A 12,600-nucleotide genomic window follows, 5' to 3' on the forward strand; every position below is an offset into this window, starting at 1 on the left:
CTTAAATTATTGCACGGAATATAGATATATAACATATACAGCACTGTATATGTTTCTTTCCACAAACTGTTTTAATTGATTTATTTACAATGTCTTTAATATATTGTATTATTAGTCTATTAAAAAATGTAATAACAGTTTAATGTCATTAAAAATAAATTTTTTGTTTTAGAACTTCCAGTGATCGAAATACGATTCCTTACGAGATCAGCAACAATGAAAGCTACATGAACAACGAAACTCTGCTTTACAATGTATCGTTCAATGAAGATTATATTTTCGACAGAACCGACGTAAAAGTAATTTTCATCACTTTATACACCATTGTATTCGTCTGCTGTTTCTTCGGTGAGTCTTTGACATTCGCATATTAACAATTAATTAATTTCTGTATTATTTGTAAAAAATATGTCATTAGTTGTATTTGAGAAGGTAGAGATTATATATATATATATATTATATATAAACATAAATTTTTTATGTTCAGCAATTTCTAATCAATATAAATTATTTAATTATTAAATATTTGAAGACATAAATAAATATTACAGAAATCTAATACCAATTTAATATTGCCCAATTTAATATTGAAAGGCAGTAATTAATTATTTATTTTGAGTATTAGAAGTACTAAATAACAATGCTTTTAATACACCAAATAAGTAAGAAATTGCTATCTTTTAGTATTAAAATGATCAATATTATATTTCTATAAGGGCAATTATAGAAAAAAAAAGTTCTCTGTTTAGAGATAAATTAAATCTCTAATGAATGTTATATACAGCGTGAATTCATTTAAAGTGAGTTAAATTAATATATATCCAAAAAGTTAAAATGTTGCTAATTTATTCTATGATGAACAAAAAAATGTGAAAAGTAATTTTTATATTACTAAATATTTATTTTGCATATATTAATTTGTTTCTAAATAAATTTTATTTAATTTACATGTATTATTTTTTTCAAAATTAATTCAATATTAATTTATCGCATTTTAAATATCTTTTTTTTTAAGAAATTTAAAAAACTCGCGATAAGAGTGTTGCTGCATTTGCACGATTCGTACGTTAAAGGATTAATTAATTTCATTGTTCATTTACGGAATGTTTAATGCGTCTATCTCAAATTAAAGCAAAAGATGCTGTGTGGGCATTTCATACGGAATGAAGCTGCAATTCGCAGAATTTGTATGTCTCATTCGCAGAACTCATATGTCGCTGTTAAGATGGTTTCATTTCCTCAAAGATTTGAACAATCCCCGTTGCGGATTACTATGAATCATTATTAGATAGTTCGGTCGTTTCTCCGCAGGTGTAATGAACGCGAGATATTAGTCGGTAACTTTTAAGAGAAGAAGATTCCTCTAATTTACCGGTTCTACCTAGAATCGTCGATTTACGGACTCGTGCTGAGTATAGTTGAAAATGACGTCCAATTATTCGGACAATGCCAGTTACCAGAGCTATTTTTAGAAATTTGACCTAAAAGATAGCGTTCAGAATTCATTCTCCACAGAAATTTTATCAGAAACTCGATTGCTAGATATTTAATTTACATTTGATACTGAATATTTCGAGATTTTCTATCCACAGTATATATCCACAATTTCTTATTTATAATGATATATCAATTTTTAATTTATCATCGTAACAAAGACGAATATTCGAGAAAACACCCAATTCTATTTTATATGATTTTATATCGATAATCTCTAATACCGATTATAGACTTTATTTAGCTTTACGATAAATACGATTCCGTGTGAATTTCAGGAATATCGGAATTCGATTATAGTTACTGATATATCGAAATTGCATTTCGAATATGTTATCGATAATCTAGGGTAAAAAAACTTTTACAATATAAAAACTTAATATTGATACACGATAAATATAAGTTAAAGTGAGAAGATTAACAGCCAAATCTCATCTTTGGTTCATATTTGTATAAGTAATGTTTGTGATATGAAAATTTAAAGAAAACATTAATGCATTACACGATATGAATTAAAGTGGGAAGATTAATAGTCAAATCTCATCTTTAGTGATCTATGCTTTTTATGACAAAAAACTTAAACAAATATTAATACATTACACGATAAATATAAATTAAAGTGAGAGAAGATTGACAGTTAAATCTCATCTTTGGTACATAGTGTTATTCTCGCGTTTGGATATTAGATGATTAATGATCTTTGCAAGTCGATTCAAAACAAACATGACGGTGCGATTGCATGGTCAAGTGCATACCAATGAAACTCACAAGAAATATGAAGCATAAAAATAGACAAGCGAAATACGGAACGCGATGTATCGAAAATAATACAAAATATAAAAAGACAGACGCGGATCCATAATTAAAATTTTTGACATGTTTGTATTATAGCAATCAAAAAAACAGACTCTAAGTTAGTAACAATGAAATTTAAAATTCAATACAGACGATTGATTTTGATGCGATCTGTAGCAAAGAGTCGTGATGTGTCGTACGTGACATGTCGTACTTCTTCTTGGTCACTCGTAAATAACGTAGCTGTAGTTTGCTAGATAGGGCAAAGCGAAGTTGAGCGAAACGTCGATTCAACTCTTCAAACGGAGATTTCTTTCCCTGCCGGTTGGAATTTATGCTCTCAATAAACGCCAGTACATCCGATATGATCACGGTTTTAAAGCCTAGGAAAAAGATACATTTTTATAAGTTTTTTTTAACGGAGAAATTAAAATTAAAGATAAACTTTAGTTTTTATTTTGCTACTTATCATACACATTAAACTCATAATGTCAAATTATGTCCAATTTAAATTATTTCTACTCAATGTATTGTTAATTTAAAAAAATATGGAATTAAATAATTTAAGTCAAGAAAATTTATTAAATTTAATTCAAGCTCAGTTTATTATTTACTGTAAGTATATTTTAGTATGGGGCGTTGTTTACTTTGAAACTAACTAAATTATAGAAATGGATTGCTTTACATTTTGACACATGTAAGTTAAAAATAACAAAATGTCATTTAACTTAAGGGATCATCAGTATTTCTTTGATATTTAACATGTCAAACATAGTTTTCATTCTTATTCTTAAATTACATTATATCTTATCTTTTCCAAATATCTGTTGAAAACTTGTGTTAGTGTCCGTAACGTATTGAGCTCAGGATTCGCTAAGTAATTGTGCAGATCAATCATCCTTGCATGAAAAATCGTAACAAGATGCTGAAAAAGATCCATCCCGACAGGGTCTGTTTTTCATTCCTACATTAGACTGTACTAAAACTTTCTTTCTCGCATTCGAGAAATCAAACAAAACTATTTCACTTTAAGTTCTAGAAGTGTATAAAACATATCTACTTGAGCTATTTTCTTCTCAAATAAAGTTAAGGTGCGTAAAACGGTTAAACTGATTATTTCAATACGATCGATTATGATTTATTTACAATTTAGAATTTCATTAGAAATATAACATTTTCTTGTTAATTCTATAAAAAGTGTCATTTCACATGTGATGAATGTAGAAATATTCCAACTCGAAAAAGTTGTCGCTATCTCTCCGACTCGCGTTTCTCGAACGTACGTTTCGAAAATTAGAAATTCCAAACACGTGTCACACTGTCTGTCTACTAAATACATTCACTGTTAAATAATTAAATATTCGTCCATCGAATTACAAATTACATGCCGATGCAGATATTTACTTTTCTCATAGCTGTCGTGTTCCTAAAACGAATAATTTCGCCGATGACTAAACGAATAATCGATAATTAAAACTGATCCATTGTATAATAAAATCGCGTTACAATGAAGATGAATCAGCAATATTTGAATTAATATTGCTTTATTAACATTTCGGCAAGTTTTTATAATACAGCTTATTAGCATTGATTTATTATATTATTTTCTTATTTATAATAAAATTAATAAAATTAAATTTTCTTTAATATACAATTTTCGGAATTTTTTATTATTGTTTTATTATTTTAAATAATCCAAGGTTAACTTTTTCTTAATAAATACATGAGATATTAATAACATTTAAATTATATAAAGAATAGATAACAAAAACAAAGAAGGTAAATGATAATTTGAGCATCATTATCTTTTGATTTTGATTGTTATTCATAATTATTTCGAATCTCCGCGTTGTCTCCCATTGACAATCATTCTTGAGTCCAATTATTTCGGGTTCAATTCCTAGATGTATCATCTTGTATGCATTTTACTGTAGCCGGAAATGCAAATACTGTTGACACGATAAATTCGAGACAGTGCGCGCGTGTAATCGTTACAAACTGAAATTTCAATTTGTTTCCTCTCCTCGTTCCCTCTCCTCGTTTTATCCTGGTAGTATACTCGTCAACTTCTTTGGCTTTTTTTTGTTTTGTAAAATGCATGACTAGCAAATCGAGCTGCCTGAAATGAACTAAATTGAGCTCCAGTATCATTGAAAAAGTCTTATTAAATGAGATGTTATCTCTATTACGATACTATTATTCCAAATAGTACATTTAATAAATTCTCTGATATATTCAAGAAATTTATATTCGATAAGTTGTTAAGTAAACATATTGTTAAGTAAACGAGAGCATATACCTGTACAAAATTCAATACAAATACATTTCTTGTAGAGAACAAAGTAGTAAACAAAACAATATCTTTTATATTAAAATTACTGTTATATACAGGAAATGCCAATAATTATTTATGTGTTTTTGTAAAAGCACTTTAAATAAATTATTATAAAACAAACTTATTGTAAATTATAGATTATTGGTTTGTTATCTACAATTATACATTTTGGGTTTATTATTCTCTCATTCAAATAATGAGCGAGATTATCGGTTGCTGCGGATTTATAATATGAGTTTATGATTCACAATTTCCTTTACACAGAAACATCCAATCTGCCATCAATACAGAAAATCGAAATGCAATATAAAACACGAAGTAACTTAACTGGCAGCTTGTAAATCCAAGTGGCCAATAATTGTGTAATTCAATAACTGTACGGTTTATTCTGTTACATGTAACAAAACATTCTACAATAAATAATATAATTAATAAAACGAGGAGATGAATTAAAAAGAGGAAATATAAAAATAATGGATAACAAGTCTGATATAATTAATCCTCAAAATAAATATGCTACGTTCGCAGAAAATTTGTACATCTGTTGATATTTCCAGTTATTTATTATTTAACTACGCATGTTAATGTAATCACTAAGTTTTACTACATATGCTTGCAAAAATATCTGCTTGAAGGATTTTAAAATTTAATTTTATATATATTTATGTTGCTGTATCCATTCAATCATCTTAGATTGTGATGTCAAAAGTAAGAAAAATATATAAAAAAAATTCTTGCAGACTATATTAAAATATTAGTACTTTTTTTTTTAAATATTTGTATTCAATAGAATAGATTTGTAAAATATATCGAAAGCTCTCCTTATGTTTTGATAATAAATAATCATATATTTGAAATTTAATAATATGACAAGTGTCTAATTGTGGTTTTATTCTATTCCAAAATAAAAGGAGAGTTTTTATCTTATTTTATAAGTATATTTAATCAAATGTAAATTATTTTATTTAAAAAAATTTCTATTTTAATATAATTTGCAAAAATTTTTATTGTTTTCTTACTTCTAACGTCATCAATCTGAATATCTATGAAGATCACTTAGGAGTCGAATTATTTCATTTTAAATAGATTTTAATTATTTAGACGTAAAAATAAGCCTATACTAGAAATATTGACATTTATCAACGGAATGTTATTTATCTACAATTATTTTTTATAAATTACACATATTTAATATAAATAACATTTAGGGTACGGTCAACGCAATGCTGCAAACGCTTTTTTAAACTATTCAGTCAGTTTGTAAAATTCTTTCTTCCAATTGGTCCATCAAATGCTTCCATCAAAAGCATTTGTAGCGAGACCACAGCCTTAATAATACATATATATAGAACAATTTGAATATTTTGAATATTAGTGCATGAAATCTCTTAATGATTACAGTAATAATACCAACATATTTGTATAAATACGTCTTTGTTATTTAATTGCTTCAGAATTAATAATTAATAATATTTTAATTCATATACATATTGATACAATATTTATATTATTTGCTAATTACTTTGATGAATTATATCAACTTTTGATATTATACTTAAATCTATAATAATCATTATAGGTTGATCATTATAGGTCGATAATCCATGCAATCCTTTGATAAATTATTAACTTTAACATTAATTAATGTACAATAATAATATAACTTTTGTTGCCTCGACTTGATTAAAATAATAACTACATTCGAAACATTGCGAAATCTGAGGAAATAGAATCGGAAAAATTCGTCCTTCTTTGAGCAACAATCGTAAATAATCTATTTTCCACCAGTGAGGTTCGATTTCACGCTCATCCGCAATTCTGGATATGGTTACTGCGTTTGTATGGTTTGCGATATGCTACGAAAGGAGCTGTTTGCCGGACTCTCGCTGCTTTATGCTGTTAAGACTCGATTGTAGTCTCGATTCAGCAGAAAGTCTTGAATAGGATACTCACGTGCGACAACGGACAATACGCTCAAAGATACCACACTTGAGAATGTGTGCGGAGACTTAAAGCGAAACTTACATAATCTATAGTGCTGGCGAGAAGACGCGATTGAAAGACAAATCGGATTAGAAATTTAGAACGTTTGTTTCAGAGAATCCATTAGAAGTGCAAGACAATATAACCGCTTAGTATTAATAAAGTGAGTTGAAGCATAATGAAATGAATAAATCAACATCTTAATTCAATGATAAAATTTTAAAGAAATTAAATTTACTACTGTGTGTTTTTATTGAATTTAATAAAGTACTCTATTATATGAGATAGGCTCTTAATATGAGATAGTGGAGTTATCTTATCGCTTTTAGGATGAAATCTATTTAGGATCGGTTGTTCCATCTTTAGATAAACTATGTGATAATTTACTTGGATAAACAAAAAGAATAAAAAAGTAAGAACATAAGTGAGCAGGAGAGTAAGACAACGAGCTGAAGTTTATCGAAAGGTGGAATAACCCAGCCTTAGTGAAAAATTCATTATTAGATTTTGCGTGTAGTCATTGCAAAAAAAATTTGTGAAATTGAATGTTGTCAAATTTCATTGAAGTGAGTCTTTAAACCTTATTTATTATACAAGATATTCTCGGGTTAAACCGCTAAATTTAAAATATAAATTTAGATTTTAGTATCTTAAAGCTTATTAAATTTCCTTCAAAATGTCATTTGGAAGAGAATTTAATATAAGCTTTAAGATTACATTTTTAAATACTGTCCATTACAAAATGTACTCCTGCAATATCTCGTAATAGGAGGACTTTTCTCTACATATAGATATAACTCTGGCTTAACTGATGCTGAAGGGAAAACTGACATACGACAGCTCTCAGTGAATGAACAGGTTAACAGAAAAAACTGCCAATTACTCCAAATTACTCAATTATTCAATTATTATATGTCTTCATGTATAATGAATCTCTTCTCTCTCTCTCTCTCTCTCTCTCTCTCTCTCTTTCTCTCTTCCTCTTCCTTTCTCTTTTTCTATCTCTCACCTGGCACCAAATTTAGTACAAATTAAATACGATAACACTTAACTAATGCATCAATGAATTAACGATTCCCTCGCTACATAGAATTCTATTACTGTTTTTTACTCTTTTCACTATCTGATATTTTTTAAAAAAAGAAAAAAATAAACACACAGACTGCAGATGTTTGCAAAATATTCAATCTTTAATCTTTTTAATTTCAAAATTACATTTCAACAAAAATTACACTTCAACGAAAGAATGAAAAATAACATATAGCCAATAAAGGAGGAATAAAAGAAATTTTATTTTAATTTGATTCACTTCGCATTATTGCTTTCTTAGCATTTAAGAATATAAAGACAAGTTAATTCTGTTTTGTGTGTGTATGATTCGTCGTATTTATATATTTTTAGCTAAAAAGAACTTTTTCCCTTTATCTGCCTCCATAATGACTTAACAATATTTTTCTCAGAATTGATTTTTTTAAAAATTTTTATCTTTATTTTTATCACAACATTCTTTTTTGTTTATTTTCTATTATAAAATACCCTCGCTAAACTTCGAAGAAAATATTTTATTATTATCTCTTTATAATATCTTTCACGAAAATTGTTCTAAAAGTAAAACAAAATTGAAACAGATTAACAAAATTTAAACACTGTAAAATTTTCATTTAGTATTTGCATATTAAATTTTTAATGCAAAATAAAAAAAATGCACATGAAAATATTATTCAAAAACTTGATGAGAATCAAAGAAGTAAAACGAAGTTTATCTAATGGAGTTCGTTGAAATTTGATAGGAATTTAAGATAGGCATTATTTTGATTTTTTATTAAAAGAATATGTATATGATAGAAATAAACAATAAACCCAGAGGAAAATCATCGATAAGCAAACTGTAAACGAAACTTTAGAATATTCATCCCAGCAGCTCTCTTTCGCTGCAATCCCGTAATTCAGGGATTCATCATGTTTCCCTAATGGAAAAGATGCGGTGTATATCCGGTTTTTAATCCTCTTCTCTTATTACGCCGATATTATTTCTAACAGAAACTCTTTACGATAATGCGCGTTTTTCTTTCTATTATAAGTATATTCGATACTACAATATTATTAGTTCTCCATTTTAAATTTATCCAATGCTGAAAAGCATTCTTTTTAGAACAAAGTTAATTATTTTTAATCCAACTCGCGACTTTTGTATTCATTTCTTTGCCCGTGTCGCATTTCGCGACAATTTTCACGTAATCGGATATTGCAAATATTTGTTGAAATTCTTACTTCTCTAGGAACTTGTGTACAATTCGCTCGCGGATAAAAGCGTGAGCGACATAACTCTCGACATGTCTTTCATGTCTTACCGCGATTCGACAGCTTATCAAATATCGTTTCATACTTTTTAAAATTGTTTACAAATGTCTTAGACCTCTTTGCACCTCTTGTCTTTTCTTACATTTTCTCTTTCTTGTCAAGTGCGTGTAAAGAAAAACATCTTCGAATCTTTTAACGTACATGATACTCATGTTGTGATACTTTAAAAAAATATGAGCGTAGTTTAACACCATGCGATATATATAATTTTCACCATGTTGATCTTAATATTAATCATATAATTCTTCATATTTCTCATCATCGATAATATATAATTCTCGAATTATAATACACAACAAATTCAGTTGTACACACTAGTGCATACTGATGCATATTAAAACTATACACAAATCGACGTAAAAATATATGTTTATGTTAACATAAATATATATATAAATATATGTTAAACAGCGAAATCATTAATATATTTTATTGTGCTGTTTCGTAAAATTTATATTTAATATTTTCTATTTAATATTTTATCATTCAAGATATTTGCATTTTACTTTTAAATTCAGATATGAACAAGATTGGTGTACAACGATGTACAACAACCAGTGCGCACTAGTGCATCCAATCAAATTCACTGGCTGATACGCTATTCTTCATGCATTATGTTATCGAAATATAACAGCTCGTGCAGTGACTCGTAAATAATATCAGAATCACGCTAACACCTCTTATCAGACGACGGGACAATCAGATCCACGCAGATTCGAAAGCAACGTTTTCATATCTTTATAATCTAACATATCTTTATAATCTACACTATAATTTAATATTTATCAATTTATTATGGAAAGACATATTTAATTATTTAGATAGGCTCCATCAATACAAGATTAACTTTAATCTTGGTTCAACTTATTATTTTTCTAATAATGTTTATCGAATTAGAAAAAGAAAAAGATAAATTGAGTCGAGATTAAAGTTAATCTTGATTAGTGAAATCGGGCCTTATTTAAACAAATAGTGCTTTTAATACTTAAAATAATTTATTATTATCTTCCAGTATTAAATTGATTAATACTTTACTTTCTGTAAGAGTATTCGTAAGTGCTAAACGATAAACGAGATCTCTTTCACGAAATGTGAAACATTCACGACGCATGCAATTCCGAAATAAATCGTAAAATATAGGTCGTCCCTTATAATGTCCCTTATAATGTTGCAAGACCAAAAAATTCTCTCCAATCTCTAGTCGAATAAAAGAAGTGCAGCGAATCCGAAGGATATTCTACGAGCGATAAGATTTCACATGTCACTACCATGCTCTGCTGACCACGCTGTTTCCTCAAGATCTTTAACACGGTCATTGCACGACTTAAACTTGAGATGTTTACCTGAAATGCTAATCTTATCAGTCGACTTTTTATTTTCTTTTTTCTTCTTTAGAAAGTATCTTAATTTAGATATTACAAAATAATTATAAAATAAAATAAAAAGAAATATAATGAATTTTGTTCTGTCTTGATCGAAAGTATGAAATTTTTTTCTAAGGAGCTTAAAAATGTTTCATTAAAAGTATTGTTTATTAGAATAGCTTATATATACTAAATACAAAAATAATTTGCAACTGTTAATTATCGTACAATATTTAATTTGGTAATTGTTAACACTAACTTTGTTGATTTATATTACATATTTAAATTATTTGAAGAATTGAAAATATTTTATGTAACTATTCCCAAAAACAATCCTAATGTAATAACAATATTTCAGAATTTTTAACATAAATATATATCAAGATAATAAGAGATTCAAATCATGAAATTAATTTTGAAATGGTGAGAAAGCATAACAGCGATATTGCTTTTCGAATTCTAATAATATTAGTTCAAGATAGAATTATTTTAATGCAGCATTATTCGAGAGATCTAATTTCTGATTCTTTCTAAAAATACATAAACGTGACACGCAACTAAAAAATATCCGACGGTGTGAAAAACATATACGAATTTTAACGGAATTGACACATTCAATAATGATTGTAGGAAGATGGATAAGCTTTATGAGAGATATTCGCATTTGTGAGAATTCAACGCACATACATGTACGCTGCGCGATATTATGAAATTTATAGTGCACCTGTCGCCTGCCGCGAATTCACAAAATATTTCCACAACATCCCTCTCCTCCTTTTTCTCGGTAATCGAGTACGATCTGCGTAATCGTTGCAAGAGTTATCAACACTTCCTGCTGCAACGCAAATCTATCATACAGAGTATATATACGGAGTAATACACAAGTAAAAAATCATTTTGTTTACATATTACTGTCCGTTACTATCAGGAAGAAATTCATACGTAATAGTTTCGAATAATTATAGACATAGAGTTGTGCGAATTTTTTTTTTCTCTCTCGCATCTCCGCGCGAAGGACAAATTACAGTGTTGTAACTTAGATTGTATTATCTCAAACAAGCAAACTCGCAGTTTTTACATGCGAGTTACAAGGTGCACATAAAATTTCAAGCAATTTGAACCGACTTAACCAACTTTATTTCTACCCCATTAAAAAAGAAATCTAATTCTTTTAATATATATTTCCATAATAAAAAATTTCACATTCACATCGCAATAGACTCACAATAGTTAGCCAAAAAGCTGTGATATCAGCTATAAGATTATCAAAGAATTAGTAACATTACCTTCTGTATATATTTTATAACAGTGTCACAACAAGTACAATTTTTCTCATAGCTGCGTAATGATGCTATAACGATATCATACCTGTAACAAAGTGAATATTTGCACGTCATCATGACTTTACTGTGATATCACTCCTCTAACAGAGTAGACATTTGCACGTCACCATGACTTCATTGTGATATTATTGCAACTTTTTTGCTATGGAAATAAATATTAGAAAAAATAAAATATATTTTTTATTTAATTTTATTCCATTAATTTGTTTTGCAAGCATTCAAAGATTTGCGAATATCGACTTTCAATCAAATCCGTCTTTGCTGAGAGCGTAATCGATAACACGCCGCATTTATGAAAATTTAAATCGACACGATGAAATAAAAATGCGGCCCTGAAATGGATATTTACTCGATAACTCTTACTAGAGGAAGCTTTCTTGAGACAGCAATGATATATGTGCAAATATATTATATGGCGAATTTTACGCAAATAAACTATTATGAGGACACATGAGAAGCTCTCTGATCTTTTATACACAAGACATTTTCAATTCAAATAACGTATCTCCTAAATCTTTAAACCTTACCTTCTAACAAATTAAATATATTGTTAAAAACAGAATTGGGATTAATGCATTATTTTTAACATCGTTACTATTATCGTTACTTTTTCAATAAGGATTATTAGTTTTTCTGTCTGTAATGGTAACAGCAACGTCGTTTATATATTTTTACAATAACGAATTCAAGCTTTTTATTTTTATTGTTACTTTATCCCATTATTTATCTTCATATTTATCTTATTCTTATATCTATTCAATAGATTATGTATTGCTTTATTAAAATGCACTTTTAATAACATTAATGTTTAAAAACAATGTTTAATAACAATTTTTAATAAAATCTGCGAGTATGTAAATTACAATTCAAATTCTTAAAAGTAAGCATATATTAAATATAAATATTAATATAAAGAATTATAGAA

The 12,600-nt window shown here is 27.8% G+C and overlaps 1 protein-coding gene across 1 annotated transcript in view; it reads left to right on the forward strand.

Moving 5' to 3' along the window:
• The first annotated feature begins 227 nt into the window (after nucleotides 1-227).
• Nucleotides 228-12,600, forward strand: part of LOC108684763 (allatostatin-A receptor-like) — a 33,167-nt gene continuing 20,794 nt past the window's right edge. Inside the window, exon 1 of the mRNA XM_018189234.1 lies at nucleotides 228-348. Coding sequence (XP_018044723.1) covers nucleotides 228-348 — 121 coding nt within the window. The remainder of the gene's footprint in view (nucleotides 349-12,600) is intronic.

The sequence above is a fragment of the Atta colombica genome, unplaced genomic scaffold (genome assembly GCF_001594045.1).
Source record: "Atta colombica isolate Treedump-2 unplaced genomic scaffold, Acol1.0 scaffold140, whole genome shotgun sequence".
NCBI classification, from domain to species: Eukaryota; Metazoa; Arthropoda; class Insecta; order Hymenoptera; family Formicidae; genus Atta; species Atta colombica.